The following is an 18,300-nucleotide window of genomic DNA, read 5'->3' on the forward strand; positions in this document are numbered from 1 at the left end:
CTGTGGACGTCCCGTACTGTAGCGCCTGGACACGTTTCCTGTCTGCTGGAACCGTTACTATAATCTTGAGAGCACACTTTGTGGCACACGGAGGGCCCGTTCTACGATCTGCTGTGTTTGACCAGCCTCCAGTCGCCCTTGTATTCTACCCCTCATAACGTCATCAATATGTGTTCTTCGAGCCATTTTCGACACACAGTCACCATTAGTACGTCTGAGAACGTCTGCACACTTACCTGCTGCACAGTACTCTGACATGTACCAACACACCTCTGCATATGTGGACTGCTGCCAGTGTCACCGTGCGACGACTGCAGGTCAAATGCACCACATGGTCATACCCCGAGGTGATTTAAACACGCAAACCGCCCATCAGAGCGTTGTTTCACCATGTATCAGCATTATCCTTAATTTATGAGCATGAGTGTAGTTTCGTGCTGCCTTCTCATGCCCTAGTCTATGAAATCACATTTCCAGCTGTCTGCCACCTGCCCCCTCTACCTGCATCCCTAGCTAGCCCACAGATGGCTCCCCTCTCTTCCACGAGCCGCTAGACGCTTTCCCCCAACACTGTCCCTGCCTCACGCCTCTCTCCATCCCTCACTCCACCCCACCCCTCAACCATCATCTCACTGCAGGAAAGAGCTGGCAGCTGACTGAGCACAATGTCGGGAGACAGGCGTGTGCATGTGTGTGTGTGTGTGTGTGTGTGTGTGTACATGGTTTTTTTTCTTTCTTTTTTTTTTAAAGAAGGAAGTTCATTCAGAAAGTTAGAAAAGCACTGTACCATTTGTTAGTGTACTTATCGATGACGCCGTGCTTCTGCTTCTCGGTGAGTTGTCTCCTTTGTTCCTAAATAATTCGTAATTGTGAACGAGAACTTTCCATACACTAAAATAAATAAATGTAATACCATTACACGCACATAAATATATATTTATTTTAAATCTGAAATAGCATTTGGTTCACATCTTTTCACATTTCGAATGGGTAAAACTTGAAGCAATGACACTTAAATCACATATACATAACATGTATATAACAAAACGACTAGGTGCCAGATGCCATGCAGCCAGTTTCTGGTGTGTCTTAGAAGACTCTGTTCATCTCTGAACAGCAGAAGGCAGCATTCAAGGAGTACAAATTTGGGGCTTCTCAGGAGACGAGTCCTCGTCCCTTACACTGATTTGTAGACTTTGGTGCAGATGATGTCATCTACCTGCATTGTCTGAAATAAAAAGAAAATATTTGTCATACTGATTTCAAGAACACTGTGTCATTATATATATATTTCGAAGCTACAGTGCCCCTTGTTTAATTTTTTGAGTAGTATAAAAACTATATGAATTGTTTACTTGAGAAATGATGATTTTCTATTTATTTTCATGAAACGAGGCCGGCCGCGGTGGTCTAGCGGTTCTAGGCGCTCAGTCCGAAACCGCGCGACGACTGCGGTCGCAGGTTCGAATCCTGCCTCGGGCACGGATGTGTGTGATGTCCTTAGGTTAGTTAGGTTTAAGTAGTTCTAAGTTCTAGGGGACTGATGACCACAGATGTTAAGTCCCATAGTGCTCAGAGCCATTTGAACCATTTGAACCAATCATGAAACAAATACTTAAAATATTTTTTTTTTAAAAAAAGGGCCCTTGTTCGCCGACTTAAAAAAATAATAATGAATAATGTGAAAATTAAAACACGTAACGCATTATGTTGTTGTTTCGTCTTCAGTTCAAAGACTGGTTTCATACAACTCCCCACACTTGCCTATCCTGAGAAAGTCTCTTCATTTCTGCACGTTACTTTATTCATCTTACTGATTGTTTATCTCTGTGGTTGTTGATTATATTGTTCGAAGAATTACAGCAACCAACCACTTTTTGTGTAATTTGATTTACACCAATAAGAGTTCAGGCTTCCGTACATCTTCAGTTAGCGTATTACATGTTTAAATTTTCAATTAGCACATCGTTAAAAACATCGATTGCAGTTTGGGTGGTAGAGTTGTCCAGTGGGAAACAAAATTTTGTTGCTCGAACAGTCCACGGGTGTATTGGCGGTCCATAGTGTTCAACGGGCACAATATTTCGGCGATCAGACATGTCGCCATCATCATGTGCGCTGACGAAATGAGCTCCTGAGGGCAGGCAGCCGTCTTAAATCCCCTCCCCCTACGAGGCGTCCGTCAGCGCACCTGACGATTGCGACTCGTCTGATCACCGAAATATTGTGCCCGTAGGACACTATGGACCGGCAGTACATCGTGGACTGTTCAAGCAAGAAATACGCTGGGAGAAATTGAAAATGGTTCAAATGGCTCTGAGCACTATGGGACTCAACTTCTGAGGTCATCAGTGCCATAGAACTCAGAACTACTTAAACCTAACTAACGTAAGGACGACACACACTTACATGCCGGAGGCAAGATTCGAACCTGCGGCCGTAGCGGTCGCGCCGTTCCAGACTGAAGCGCGAAGCGCTCTTCGAGTTGTATATTTACAAAATATTACTTGTCAGCGTGTGGGGAGCAGTTGGATATGACTTCAGGTCGTAGCTGGTAGTCACTGGGGGAACCCTGACGGCACAGTGCTATGTCACAGGCATTCTGCATCCTGATGCGACAGTGCTGTAGTGCCAGTATTTGACAGCACACCCTTCATCCACAGACGACACGCAGCTCTATGAACTGCCTCCAGGATGTTCATATACTCCTGATGCCAGCAAGTTCCCTAGATCAGCCACTGATAATACAAGTGTGGGACCAGACCGGAAGTCAGCTCCATCGCAGCGCCAGTATCCAGCATATCAAGGACCAGTAACAATAATTGTAGGCCACTGTGCCACAGGAGACCGTACAAAGGCTTTATAACATCCTTCCCAACCGATTCAGAGCATTCACCCAGGCCAGTGGGGGCACAACATCGTACTGTTAAGTGGGCAACTATTGCCAAGTTCGTTGTGTATTTGACTCGCTTTAGTATTCACTGAAGCAACATCACGTAACCTCTCAATCAGTGAGGTGCCATTTCGTTTCGTCCTTCCCATCTGGGCTTTTCACTTCTTTTTGTCAGCCAATGTATACGAGGTGTGGCTGTAAAATAATGGGACTGATGCTGTCACAGAGTAAGTACGCATGTGCCAAAGATGAATGACCAATATCTGTGAAGAGTGCAGCCTTTTCAGTCACATGTGGCACCTCTGATAGCCACAGACAAATCGGTGTAGCCATGACCTTGATTTACATGTTGTTGTTGTTGTTGTTGTTGTGGTCTTCAGTCCTGAGACTGGTTTGATGCAGCTCTCCATGCTACTCTATCCTGTGCAAGCTTTTTCATCTCCCAGTACCTACTGCAACCTACATCCTTCTGAATCTGCTTAGTGTATTCATCTCTTGGTCTCCCTCTACGATTTTTACCCTCCACGCTGCCCTCCAATACTAAATTGGTGATCCCTTGATGCCTCAGAACATGTCCTACCAACCGATCCCTTCTTCTGGTCAAGTTGTGCCACAAACTTCTCTTCTCCCCAATCCTATTCAATACTTCCTCATTAGTTATGTGATCTACCCATCTAATCTTTAGCATTCTTCTGTAGCACCACATTTCGAAAGCTTCTATTCTCTTCCTGTCCAAACTGGTTATCGCCCATGTTTCACTTCCATACATGGCTACACTCCATACGAATACTTTCAGAAATGACTTCCTGACACTTAAATCAATACTGGATGTTAACAAATTTCTCTTCTTCAGAAACGCTTTCCTTGCCATTGCCAGCCTACATTTTATATCCTCTCTATTTCGACCATCATCAGTTATTTTGCTCCCCAAATAGCAAAACTCCTTTACTACTTTAAGTGCCTCATTTCCTAATCTAATTCCCTCAGCATCACCCGACTTAATTAGACTACATTCCATTATCCTTGTTTTGCTTTTGTTGATGTTCATCTTATATCCTCCTTTCAAGACACTGTCCATTCCATTCAACTGCTCTTCCAAGTCCTTTGCTGTCTCTGACAGAATTACATTATCATCAGCGAACCTCAAAGCTTTTATTTCTTCTCCATGAATTTTAATACCTACTCCGAATTTTTCTTTTGTTTCCTTTACTGCTTGCTCAATATACAGATTGAACAACATCGGGGAGAGGCTACAACCCTGTCTTACTCCCTTCCCAACCACTGCTTCCCTTTCATGCCCCTCGACTCTTATAACTGCCATCTGGTTTCTGTACAAATTGTAAATAGCCTTTCGCTCCCTGTATTTTACCCCTGCCACCTTTAGAATTTGAAAGAGAGTATTCCAGTCAACATTACATAAGAGCTGTTATTTTGTTTTGCTGGAAAAATATAAGTGTAATAAAAGAGCAACGAATTGTCGCGAAGCTTCACATGAAACCTGGAAAAACTGCTACTGAAACATGTGTTTCAATAAAAGAAATTTGTAGCGAAGACTGTTTATCACGTACGTGAGTTTTTGAGTAGTTAAAGTGTTTTCGAGATGGCTGAGAAGACATTGAACATAACTCAAGCTCGGGAGGCCCTTCAGTATCAAAATATGGAAATATTGAAAAACTAGGTACTCTCATTCGATTTGGCCTCAGATGAGTATTCGATCGATTGCTGAAGCTGTAGGAATTGAAAATAACTGTGTAAAGTAAACATCGCATAACCGATTTGTAAGTGTCAAACAAATAACACACCCTACATTGAATTCCTGAAACAACGCCGGTTAACAAGATATGTCACACGAAATAATACGCAGATTCAATAAACAAGCTGCCATTTTGTGAATAGAACCCACTGTCTCTCACACTAATAATTGCGAGCAAGTAATTTCGCAGACCTGAGCTACGAGACGCAGTTCTGAGGGAAGGAGAATTTTACGATGACACGGCCATCCCACGCGGCTGAAATCTCACGGCAGGACACCTATCAGACAAAATGAGACACCAGAGCCACCAGAGCGACTGTGTAGCCCATTGGCAACAGCTGACCCTTGTCCCTTCTTTTAACGACGACCCTTTGGAAAACCTTTCTACAGGAACACGGCTGGAGATGGAAGGTAAAGGTCCGGAGAAACCAAACTCAAAACTTTGGTGACTCACTGTAGTCACCTGTGTTAAGTCCGACCCCGGTAGCTGAGTGGTCAGCACGACAGAATATCAATCCTAAGGGCCTGGGTTCGATTCCCGGCTGGGTCGGAGGTTCTCTCCGCTCAGGGACTAGGTGTTGTGTTGTTCTCATTATCATTTCATCCCCATCGACGCGCAAATTACCGAAGTGGCGTCAGATCGAAAGACTTGCACCCGGCGCACGGTCTACCCGACGGGAGGCCCCAGTCACACGACATTTTTTACCTGTGTTAAAACTCGCATGAAAGAAAAAACTGTTTATCTCAGTGTTATGTAGCAGAAATTAAACCCTACCTCGCTGAAAAACGGCGCCTGTGATACGCTACAATATGAACGCTCTGACTGGCCCGAAGGAAAACGCGTGGCCACCATCTCTGATATAGGCAAATTGCAGACAGAGTAATTCGCTTCTTCTCTTGCAGAACATCGTCGAGTGTTTGAGCAAGGCGACTCGCGCTACGCTGAGACGATTGTGAGAGTCATTATGTGAACACTTGTTCACAAGCTGGTCTTAACTTGTAAGAAGTTAAACTGCAGAGTCTCCTAGTATGGAAATCGCACCGAACACTGACAGTTAACGCCTGTGAGCGATTTGAGGGCAACAACGTACTCGGTATTCCAGCCAAATAGCATGTTCCATGCCAATTCCCTTAGCGGGGGGGTAACTAGGAGTCTTGGATTCATCGAAGACATAAGAAATGTATTCAACAGGTGTTTAACAGTCGAGAGAACAGACGTGCTCACTCTATGGCAGCAACTGATATTTGATATTCAATTGACACTCAGAACTGTGATCGTCTCTGTATTTTATAATATTTGTAGATTCAACCATGACCTGTAGTTAAACATATTCGTGACTGTCGGGCTTAATTGAAGCAGAAACGTGATATATCCGATGTAACGAAAAGGGTTACTCAGCCACTGTAGAGTGCTTTATACCATGGATTTCTTGAAGTGTTTTAACTGTGTACTTCTTTTTGATTGCTCTTTACCAACACCTCATTCTATTTTGGTTATTTTCATTGTGCATTTTAGCGTATTGATATCTCTGGCCCCAATTGTATTTAATTTAGTTGTATTTTTATCGACCCCGAGATAGAGTCATCAACCATCTTACCACTAAAGAACCTTATAAAAGTCAGAAATTTCGCTTCACAGCTGTGAACACCTAGTATCAACATTTTACTATCCAGTACGTAATTTTGCTAACACTGCTATGACATGAAGTCTTACTTAGAAGAAAAACAACCTTAACAATGATTTTCATTTTTGGTGACATATAGTTACGCCTGAACCCACTCACGTTTCCTTTACAGGGAGTGTAGTTGAACCGACTTTGAGATCATTGTCTGATTACATCGCTGTCTGTACTGCTGTACTCGTCTGAACTCTGCATGGGTGAGATGGTATCTTCCTACCTTGCAGGCCGTAGGTTCAACACCAAATCCCTAAAACACTCACAGATCGTCCTTGCGCAGCTGTGGTAGAAAGATATATCAGAACCAGTCTCATATATATTTGAAGTTTAATATGAGAGAAGTGTGTGTAAAAGTGGTGCCAAAAATTCTCACGATCGAACAAAAAGAAGTTCGTGAAAATGAAAATGTTTGTACTCACACTTTTGATAGCATTGAAAACTTGTGACAGATCTTATGATCTAGAAACTAAGCTCTAGTCCATGCATTGGAAGGGCGTGTCTTCACCTATAGCGGAAAAACGTGATTGAGCAACTCAAAATTCAAAGCGATGAAGACTGTTTTCTTTTTTCGATATTGATGGAACTGTGTGTCTTCACAGGATTCATTATGGTCAAAATATTTTTTTCAAAATTACTGCCTTGACGATCTTGCTCAACTCCGTGAGAAAATAAAAAAAGGACCTGAACTGTGGAAGAGCGAGTCATGGGTTGTGTAGAGGGACAACGCACTAGTTCATACCGTGTTGTCTTGTTATAGGTTTGTAGCGAAGTACGGTATCACAGTCTTAGACCAGCAACTTTATTCATCTTTCCTAGCACCATATGACTTTTGCCTATTCCCCTAGGCCAAATTGGCATTAAAAGGAACAAGATTTCAGTCTGTAGAAGCAGTGAAAGAAAAAGCGGGATGTGTAATCAGGAAGCATGCAGAGGAAAGCTTCCAGCACTGTTTCCATCAATGGAAAATCCGGTTGGAAAGTTTTAGGGGTAGAGGATGGGAGTATATTGAGGGTTAGAATAACTAAATATGTATGTTTTTGAAATAAAATGTGTTACAGCAGTAGTCCCGTTATTATGTAGCCACACATCGTATAGCGACGATCCAAAACTTAAAAATCCAATGACACCATAACACTTTCTTCCCATCAGAACGAGGCCTGTAGCGAAACCGTCGTACATACTTTCAGTTTTCTTTCTAGGCAGTACATCTACCAGCAACATACATTAAATGTATATCGGCACTTCCAGCAGTGATCCATATTCGATAACCAGTCTTGAACCATAAACTGTGGCCAACTCCACCTTCGACACACAAAACTTAAAAATCCAATTACGCCATAACAGTTTCTTCCCACTAGAACGAGGCCTGTGGCGAAACCTTCGTACGTACTTTCAGTTTTCTTTATCTGTGGAGGGTCAGGAGCAGAATCAGTGCACCATGTGTCACTGTTCAGTTATTAAGGTAGGCAATGGCTGGAGCGTGGAGACTGTAAAAAAGTAGGCTGTTTCAACACTGTCCCACGTTGCATAGGCGCTGCGCCCTTCAGCACACTCGCGGGCAGGCACAGCCCCATTCCACATGCACGCACGAACGGCTTGGCCAACCCTGCCGGCCGTGAGTCAGAGCAGTACGGTCGCGGTCACATACGTTACAACTTGGCCGCCTGACTGCCCGCTTCTCAGCCGTTTGCCTACCCTTGCCCACTGCAGCCTGCAAGTGCCCATCGGTCTGCGGACGGGTTCTCGAGCTGGAACAGCCTACCACAAAGTATTCTCCGTCATTGCCTGCGCAGAATACATTACACTTCCGGCTTCTTACTATCAGTATAATGTGGCGTTGTATGGAATGTACTCACTATGGTGACTCGCTCTGGAGTGAAGCGCCTGGTGATGGTGGTGTCCCGGTCACCGCGCTGCAGGTGGAACAGTGTGCTGTCGTCCTGAAGCTGGATGACTGACTTCACCTGGACGCCGTCGTGGCGCTCCTCTGAAAACTCCTCACCCAACTTGAACTTGAGGACACTCGTCTTGAAGGGAGACACAGAAGTGAATGTGTAGGTTTCGCCATCCCGTGACAACTCCACCACTGGGGTCGCCACCTGTACCATCTTCCGGACTAGGTAACTCGCACCTGTAGCAACACATTTCTCCAAAATATTTCCTATAAACAGCGCTACACAAAGGTTTTTTTATTTAAAGATGGGCATCAGGGAAAGCACAAAAATATTCTGTGACGTGTACTTTTCAAGAACAACCAGTTTCAGTCAGGCCACCTTCTTCAAGCCACCTATATATTAATAAAAGGTTATTAGAAATATTATAAGCCAAAATAGTTAGAGCATCAAATACATAATTACTGTTAGCTGCAGCAAATAAATGAAATAATTAAAAATATAATGTTCATAAAGACATTAAATTTCATAGTATACATGTGTCTACACAGTGCAGATACGTAAATCTCTAACGTGAGTGCCTATTTCTTACACATGTATGCATTACGTTACCCATTTTTCCGTCAATCACTCAGTGCGTTTCACTGTTAAACATGTCTCTGTTAAGTCAAGTATGATTTACATTGTAGCTTCATTAAAGACAGATTGTTTTATGTATTACTTTTTTTCTTTTTTTTTACGAAAGAGTAAAATATCGAAATGATTTTAACAAGGCTGTCAGTACATGATAAGTTTTTAACATATCATCTGTTCTTAGAATGTTTGCTGCACAGACTGATGTAAGTTTTGGCAGTTTTTATTATTATGTAAAATTACCAAAGTTGTATCTTGTAATAGCGTGTAAGATGAACTATTTTGTAGACAAAATTTACGTTCACTGTGTCCAAACATATAATGTTTGTATGCCTTGATGTTTATACTCGTCTAATCTACGATTTAGTATATACATTTTTAATGCTTCACTGTCGATGTGGTTTCCTCTGTTTTTCAAATTTCGTTCATTGCCCACAACCAAGAAAACATATATTGTAAGCTGTATATCTCTGATGGTGTTACTATCGACTGTCTTTGCACATCCTATACAGTAATGAAAATCACTACTGTGGCATGAAAACAAGTGTTTCCTGATTAAGTTGGCAGTATATGATATCACTTTGGTCAGACAGTATGCTAAACACTGCAACGGACTGTCGATTTGTGTGCTTAGTGACTGATGGAAAAGTGTATAAAGACAAAGGGTGCAACAATAAATGACAGGTATTCATGTTACATGAATACAATATGTATACAATTGTACACAATACATTTTTTTGTCTTTCTGCATAAAGTAGTTCTAAATATTTCATATAGATACCACACCTAATAATAATTGTATATAAAAATTATATGTCTGACAATATTCTGACCTTTAATATTTCTCAGACATTTTCATTAGTATGTAGTATTAGCTGAAGATTTTGGTTTGACTGAGGGTGGTTGTCCATGAAGAAACACACTTTGCCATAGCTTTTGGTGACTCCTATGTTGTCACTCCTTAAATGTATTTCTCCATTCAGTATGACCCTTGATACGCATGTAGAAGGTGCATGTCAAAAGATGTTCAGTCCCCTGTCGACACAAAATTCATTAGGAACATGGTACTCATTTGGATTCGATAGGACCTTCTACAAGGAACCATCCTGGCCTTTTGCTAAAGCCAACTGAAACGGATAGGGCTGTTGCTCACATTCATGGAGGTAAATACAGCTGTAAGTTCGATTTCCGTTAGTAGCTTTTACTTAAATTTAGCTTTACTTTTACTTAAATGACATCATTATTAACAAACAGAGATGTTAACTAACAAATACTGAAAAGCAACATCTCTTTTACTTTGGATTACTGGTCATACAAAAATAAATTAAAATGTTATAGAGACATGTGGAATGCCTTGTTGTGAAATGAAAGAAGGTAAAGTACGTCATTAATACTGCTCATTCTGTAGCTACAAAAAAAATTAAATTTTCTGTATGATGTCACACATTTTACACTAACTTTTAGTTTATTGTGACTATTGGCATTTTCGCGTAATTAATAATTAAAAATAACAGAGTGTTGTTCTTATTAAAATAGTGTTTCGATATTTGTTAATGAACATTTATATATGTAAATAAATATGGAATTTAAATGAAGGTAAACAAGTTACAATTACAATATTGGAACCAGCGAACGATTTTTTTGTGGCTTGATCTTGAAATCCTATAAGTATATAGAAAATCTAAGAGTGCCACACTGGAAAGTAACCTTGTTAGTGGAAAAACTTGAAGAAAATCTATCACCAATACTGTCATTAACAACAGAATATCATATATCGGGAACTCAAAGAAGGGATGCCCGTTTATATACCATCTGTCCAAAACATTCCTGGAGTGTAGGGGACAACAGCGCAGTGCCGTAGGTGGCAGTTTGAACGAACAAATGTAAACAGGTGAGATTCGACTAGTCAGTTGTGAGCAGGCAGTGTTAAGTAGTGGATGTGTGGCAACAGTGCTTCAAAGATGTTCTTTCTCAATTCACATTGGAGCAACGAATTGAATATGTCTAAATCAAGTGCTTTTCCAGAATGCTTTGAAGAAAAGAAAAGTGTGTGCAAAGTTTGTCCTGCACGACTTCACTCTTAAACAAAAATAACGACGCATGGATACCTGCCCTGAATTGATTGAATGGCAAACGGAAACAAGTCTTCTCTGCAAAAAATCGTTTTAGCTGACGTCACTTGGTATTATCAATACGAACTTCGCCAAACTATAAGGTGCCAAATGGATCAGTGACAGTTTCCCAACACCGAAGAAGGTACGAATGTCGTGCGTGAATTGAAAAACGTCCCAAAGAAGGACTTTTATGACTTTGTCACATGGTTGTATGAACTTTCTGTGCATTGTACGCAAGTGATGGGAGACTATCTAGAATAGCTGAGACATTAAAACTACCATCTTAACTTTTATCTATTTTTTATTAATCCAGCCTCGACACTTATTGGAATGACGGAATGCCATAAGAATGCCATACCCGTTAAAGGCAGTAACTTCCTACTGGAAAGCCCCTGATTTGCATAACATGGAGTCACTTCTCTAGTTTAGTTTGACTAATTTCATTTTCTGTTACGCAGGTTAAGAAAAGAAAGACTTACTTCAACAGGAAGACTCAAATGGTAGTATGCTAAAGGCAAGGAGGGGAAGTGGAAGTAAATGCACGGCAAAAACTTACGAAGGCACCGTAAAAAATGTTGAAAAATGTTGCAGTTGGACGTGTTATTGAATGACAATATTGAAATAAGTTAAGAGAGTGAACGATAGCGTCGCGAATGAGAAAATTCAGTTTCTGTTGCATTCTCAATAGCAGTATCTAATAATAAATCATAGTAGATACCGATATCAGTACCCGAAATTTATGTGGCTACCTGTATTAACAAAACATAAATTAATGGGTAATAACCTTTGTTGGTTAAGTTAAACTAGATGTGTAATTGAAACTCGGACAAATCTGCCTTTTCTCCCCCAAAGGCTGTTTCAATTGTTCCCCAAAGACCAAGTGAGAGACTCGACTTACCGTTGGCGCCTTCTTATTCCTCTGAAATTTCACCTATGTCTTCCTGTGTGAAAGACACTGACAAGAGACAATCGCAAACTGGAGCTTTGAAATATTGTACAGTTTGTAAACGGAAGTAGTCTTACCCACGAAACGCAAGTCTCTGGGATCGAAGCTCAGCGAAACATCTACTCATAGATTTAATTTACCATAAATGATCAAAACAGCTTTATGTCGTTCCTGCTGGGCTGTGGTTAGGAACATGCGACAGTTTACGATAACAAAAGACAAAATAAAACAATTATCTGTGTCAGACACTTTTTATTTAATACCACGACACTTTTAGAGGGCTTGCACCTGATCTTCGTGTGACTCAGTGGATTACATTACATTTTTGTTTGTGGTTGTAGCCAGGCGTCTATTTTGAGTTTTATTTCGGTACAGTTAAAATATAATTAGTAGTTGTTAAAGTGATACAACACTGATCCCACGAATTTTAAACAATAATAAAACCACTTACAAAATGTTCCAATAGAAAGAAACCTTAGGGTCGTCATAAATATACATTGTCATCTTTAGATATCACAGAAACATGAACCAATAACACAAAAGGTCCCGAGATTCTACAGATGAGGAGCTACAGTGCCTTTTAAGTCAAAGAGCATTCATCACTGGCTTACAATGCGAATCAAAGATACAGGGAGCAAATGTATAATTGTTCAGATCTTTAAAATATTTTTTGTTTACGAATATTATTATTGAAAAAAAATAAAAATATGAAAAACAAAACAGTTATAAACTTACTTTCAATATATTTATCCCTCATGCTTCAGTTTAATGATTTGTAAATTATTTTGTGATTTAGGTCGCTCAAAAACAGATAGATGCAAAAGTTGCGGTGCATCGCCTAGCTTGTTTAAGAAGCGCCTAAATAAGTTCACCGCCACTGTCTCAGCTTTGTCATTGAGTGTGTTTTGCCCATGCCTTCTGTTATGATTAAATATCTCACGTTCTTCGTAGTGGTTCAGTCTGTGACCATACTTTGGTGTGTGAAGCATTCTTAGGTTTTAACTGTGTTGTCAAAAACATGTTCTGTGTCGTAGTGCTACTATCTGATTTGGAGTGAAGTAAGCGATGAAACAATTCCCAAATCGCCAAAGTAAAAAATAACAAATAAACAAGATGAAATTAGGTTTGTAAGTTTTTCAGTTTTCGTATTTTTGTTTATTCCAATAATAATATTCGTGAGCAAAATGTTTGTAAAGAACTAGAAAGTAATATACAGGGTGATTCAAATAGAATACCACAACTTTAAAAATGTGTATTTAATGAAAGAAACATAATATAACCTTCTGTTATACATCATTACAAAGAGTATTTAAAAAGGTTTTTTTTCACTCAAAAACAAGTTCAGAGATGTTCAATATGGCCCCCTCCAGACACTCGAGCAATATCAACCCGATACTCCAACTCGTTCCACACTCTCTGTAGCATATCAGGCGTAACAGTTTGGATAGCTGCTGTTATTTCTCGTTTCAAGTCATCAATGGTGGCTGGAAGAGGTGGCCGAAACACCATATCCTTAACATACCCCCATAAGAAAAAATCGCAGGGGGTAAGATCAGGGCTTCTTGGAGGCCAGTGATGAAGTGCTCTGTCACGGGCTGCCTGGCGGCCGATCCATCACCTCGGGTAGTTGACGTTCAGGTACTTACGGACAGATAAGTGCCAATGTGGTGGCGCTCCATCCTGCTGAAATATGAATTGTTGTGTTTCTTGTTCGAGCTGAGGGAACAGCCAATTCTCTAACATCTCCAGATACTGTAGTCCAGTTACAGTAGCACCTTCGAAGAAAAAGGGACAAAAAACTTTGTTGGCTGAAATGGCACAGAAAACGTTCACCTTAGGCGAGTCACGTTCATACTGAGTTGTTTCCCGCGAATTCTCAGTGCCCCATATACAGACATTGTGACGGTTGACTTTCCCGTTAGTGTGGAAAGTTGCTTCATCACTAAACACAATCTTTGAAACGAAAGATTCATCTGTTTCCATTTGAGCAAGGATAAAATCACAGAAATCGATTCTTTTAATCTTATCAGCTGCAGACAGTGCTTGTACCAATTTCAGACGATAAGGTTTCATAACTAACCTTTTTCGTAGGACTCTCCATACAGTTGATTGTGGAATTTTCAGCTCTCTGCTAGCTCTGCGAGTCGATTTTCCTGGGCTGCGAACAAATGCTTGCTGGATGCGTGCTACATTTTCATCACTCGTTCTCGGCCGTCCAGAACTTTTCCCTTTGCACAAACACCCATTTTCTGTAAACTGTTTATACCAACGTTTAATACACCACCTATCAGGAGGTTTAACACCATACTTCGTTCGAAATGCACGCTGAACAACTGTCGTCGATTCACTTCTGCCGTACTCAATAACACAAAAAGCTTTCTATTGAGCGGTCGCCATCTTAGCATCAACTGACGCTGACGCCTAGTCAACAGCGCCTCAAGCGAACAAATGTACGACTAAATGAAACTTTATAGCTCCCTTAATTCGCCGACAGATAGTGCTTAGCTCTGCCTTTTGTCGTTGCAGAGTTTTAAATTCCTAAAGTTGTGGTATTCTTTTTGAATCACCCTGTATTTGTTTTCTGTGCCTTTGATTCGCAATGCAAGCAGTAATGAATTCTCTTTGACTTACAAGGTGCTGTATCTCAATGTCTGTGTTTATGTCATTGGTTCGTGGTTATTGACATCTAAAGATCACAATACATATATATGACGAACCTCTGTGTTATTTCTGCTAGAAGATGTTATAAGTAGCTTCATTATTGGTTAAAATTTGTAATCCGAGTCTTTTATTACGTTAACGACTGCTGATTACACGTTATTTGTAGCGAAATGAAACTCAAAAGAGGAATTTGACTCCATCTAGCAAAGAAAAATGTAATGTAATCCACTAACCATCAGAAGACGAGACTTAAAGCCATCGAAAAGCATTATGGGATAAAATAAAAAGTGGCACAAATAATTATTTTAATTTAGCGTTTATAATCAACGAGGACACACGGTGGCAAGAGTACAACTGCCCTTAAAATGGTATGACGCAGAATAATGTGTTAATGTCTCAAAAATGAATTTTTGTTAACAGGTAAACACTCGGTTTCCAGAAACATAATTTTGTTTATGGCACGTCTACCAACCAAATCTTCGTCATTTTTTCTATACTCTTACTCCTTCTCTTCCACTCAGAAAAGCAGTTCATCCAATACTCACACGCAAATACGAAACAAAATCACCTCAGGGTTGCTAGATTACAGACCAGTACTAAATGCTTCAAGGAGGACAATTCAGTCAGATTAAAAGTTTTACGTCTGAAATAATCGTGTGACACCTACTGCATCTTACTGATTTCGCTACGTCCCTGATAAGAAGTGGCTGAATTCCGATATAGACCTTAGGCTTTAACTGAATAGCACAGAGCATCATCCAGAGGTTATTTCGGATTAGCTGAACAGCTAATTAAAAGATACAGACAATGTCTGACACTATCACAATTGTTTCTATCGTAACTTCAATCATGTGCAGCGGAGGTCAGCAGTGTTTTGGTTCCCGTGGGCCACTGTGTCAAAACTTGAGGATCTTGTGAGACTCACGTATTTCCGTTGTAATATTTTAAAGATGTTTCATTAAGAAAAAGCTAAAAATCAACACCTTTTCCGTTTTACGAGTATTGTAACTAGACATACTGCTGGAGAGATTCTTGGAGATAAAAATAAAGACCTTTTTGTACCCGAGCTGTATTGGAATCTGAAACATGACTGAGAAAGGGCAGTACTGATAAAAACAATAGATGTCACATCTACATATGCACGAGAGACTCCAGATTCAAGTTTATTTTTAATCTTCGAAAAAATCATCTTGCCGCCTTGAGCTGCTGACAAAATTCTTTATTTACACAAACAGTTTGGACAGAGTGACCGCCACAGGTTCTCACATAAAAGTATTCACTGCATCATGTTCGCTGAAATACAAAATTAATAACTTCAGATGATAAACCATGAATTAGATACTATTGTCGTATTGTAATACAAATTATATCGTCGTCTATAAAAACTGCGCACTCTTCCATGTTATAACTGCAGTCGCCATTAACGCTGTAACAATCAACATTTGATGTGGTATGAATCTGTTTACAGCGTTGACGCCGATTGCACTTGTAACATGAATGAATGTACTGCCTAGCAAAGTTTTATAGACTGATGATGTAATGTATGTTACAATACGATAACAGTGTCTAATTTATGCTCTTATTCTCTACGGTTAATTATTTTACTATACATTTCCTCGCAAATGATGTTGTGAGTAGTTTTATGTGAGAATCTGATGATGGTCAGTTAACCGAAACTGGTTATGTAAATAAAGAATTTTAGCGGAAACTGAAGGCGGTAACACGACATTTTTCAAATATTTACGAGCTTTCGGGCACGGCCTACTGAAAATTTATTTTTAATTATCCCAAATGAAAGCAAGATGTCGGCGGACGTTAAGGAAGGTGGTGATGAACGCATTCATTACTTAGCATTGCACGGATAAAGACATTTGCTTCGGAAAAGATATTCACAAACGTGTTTTCAATCCACCTTCATAACCTTCGATAAGTTTTCTTATGTTCTGACCACATTTTTATTTTTCCAATAACCTTGCCAGTTTCGACTTTACGTCACTTTCAAAGGCTCACTGGATTTGTACAGACGTGGAATTGCGGCGCCCCGGAAACAAGTCTTCAATCTATAACAGCCGAGAGATATCATTGCCCTACAACGAGCTTGGCGGGCAAGAAACACTATTTTCGCAGCGCCGTCATGGCACGTTTGTTCGAATGGAGTGAGCCTTTGCAAATGATGTACAGTCGAAACGCGTAAGATTGTTCGATAAATAAAAGTGTGGTCAAATCACAAGAAAAGTTATCAGAAGTGCATCCAAATGGCCGCATCATCTCACAGCATTTTCGTGTAAATTGCAACCATCTACATCACTTATTGTATTCCAGACTTTTGATTGCAGAGGACTTTTGATTGCAGATACGGTCATCCGAAAAAAAATGATTGCTATGCTAAAGGTGTTTCCGTAGCGAACGTAATCACGTGGTCGCTGTGATTTTTCAGCGCTGTTATATAGTGTCTACAGCTGCGCTAGAGGTACGTCAGACTCACCGAAAGCCTTGAGGAATTCATCGAAGTTTTCGGTCTTCTCGAGTTTGTATTTGCGACCCAGACACTGCTCCAGAGGCATGGCGGTGGGGCGCTGGACAGAACAAAGAAGCACAACGGACACACGCAATAGCGCCACTGCCGACTGCTGGCCACCTTACATTAGTCGTTTGAGTGGAGGCGGCGATTTAAGCACTCAATCAAGCAGACACGAGTGCGCAGCTGGTCGCCGAGCTCTGCGTAACGCCAGCTTCAAATTTTCCCTCGTTTATCAGGACGCAGGCCCACATCAATTGTCCTTTGCGGCCTACTCATCCTTTGCCCGAAGCGTGAGAAACGATGTCGCAATTGTGTTACGGGGTAAACCACATGAAAGAGGCTGATAACGTATCTTCTGAAGCTAAAGATAGCGGCTGTTGAGTGCATTTGTGAGCTGCCACAAACACTCATCTAGCGGTGAAGTGCGCCTTACATTCCGCAACACTGTTCAACAGCTAGCGTCGTACAGGAACCAAAAAACAGGATCTAACAAAAAAGTGTGGCAAACGTCCAGGCAACATTCCTCACACATAGAAGTTTAAAATGTATTATATAAACATGGGTCTGGAAAAGCTTCATTTGCAAGTTAGAGCTCATTTTCAGCTTCTCTTGACAATCACTTTGCTCATGGAAAGCACACGGAAACAGAACGTAGCACTATTAATTGAAAGGTTGTGTTACACGAAATTTTTAAATTACCCTTTTGCTTACCTTTGGTTAGAATACTCAATGAGGTGTAATTCTTAGGTTCACCGACGGTGTTCTTATTCCAGTGGAATGCAGGTAATTTTGACACGTGGCTCACTTCACTGCTTGTGTTGACATGCGACAAACCTCATTCCTCTGCTAGCACCAAGCACATAACATCGACTGTACAGTGTGCATAACGGACTTGTTTTTCGGTACATTGTAATGGAAGTATACTCAAATGTGATGTCGGCATATGCCCATTTGCTGTACTGTTTGGTAGATGGCAACGTTTGTATAGGGAGACATTTCTAGAACAATGTTTCTCCGACAAGAGGACATTTGAGGGAACTGATTGTTGTCTTTGTGAGAACGGGAACGTTTAAGTCCACTACTGGTGACTGGGGAGGGAGGCGTAGCACAAGAACTCCTCAAGTAGAGGAGAAACTTCTTCCTGCAGCAACCGGAGTATCAGAAAAAGACAATTAGCTGCAAGTGATGTCAACTGCACGAGTGCTACA

At 40.7% G+C, this 18,300-nt stretch overlaps 1 protein-coding gene across 1 annotated transcript; it reads right to left on the reverse strand.

Moving 5' to 3' along the window:
• Window positions 1–1,062: 1,062 nt before the first annotated feature.
• On the reverse strand, window positions 1,063–17,310 carry LOC126419790 (fatty acid-binding protein-like). Its single transcript, XM_050086974.1, has 3 exons — window positions 17,057–17,310; window positions 8,182–8,456; window positions 1,063–1,228 (listed from the first exon to the last, which is right to left on the reverse strand). Exons 1-3 carry the CDS (start codon window positions 17,133–17,135, stop codon window positions 1,178–1,180), a joined length of 405 nt encoding a protein of 134 aa, XP_049942931.1. The 5' UTR covers window positions 17,136–17,310; the 3' UTR covers window positions 1,063–1,177.
• Window positions 17,311–18,300: the final 990 nt, after the last annotated feature.

The sequence above is a fragment of the Schistocerca serialis genome, chromosome 9 (assembly GCF_023864345.2).
Source record: "Schistocerca serialis cubense isolate TAMUIC-IGC-003099 chromosome 9, iqSchSeri2.2, whole genome shotgun sequence".
Lineage (NCBI taxonomy): Eukaryota > Metazoa > Arthropoda > Insecta > Orthoptera > Acrididae > Schistocerca > Schistocerca serialis.

Coding starts and splice junctions, on each gene's coding strand:
- LOC126419790 (XM_050086974.1), bottom strand. CDS start 17,135: ATGCCTCTGGAGCAGTGTCTGGGTCGCAAATACAAACTCGAGAAGACC. Junction 8,457..17,056: donor TGAATTCCTCAAGGCTTTCG/GTGAGTCTGACG, acceptor GTGTTGCTACAG/GTGCGAGTTACCTAGTCCGG. Junction 1,229..8,181: donor CTCCAGAGCGAGTCACCATA/GTGAGTACATTC, acceptor TTTTTATTTCAG/ACAATGCAGGTAGATGACAT.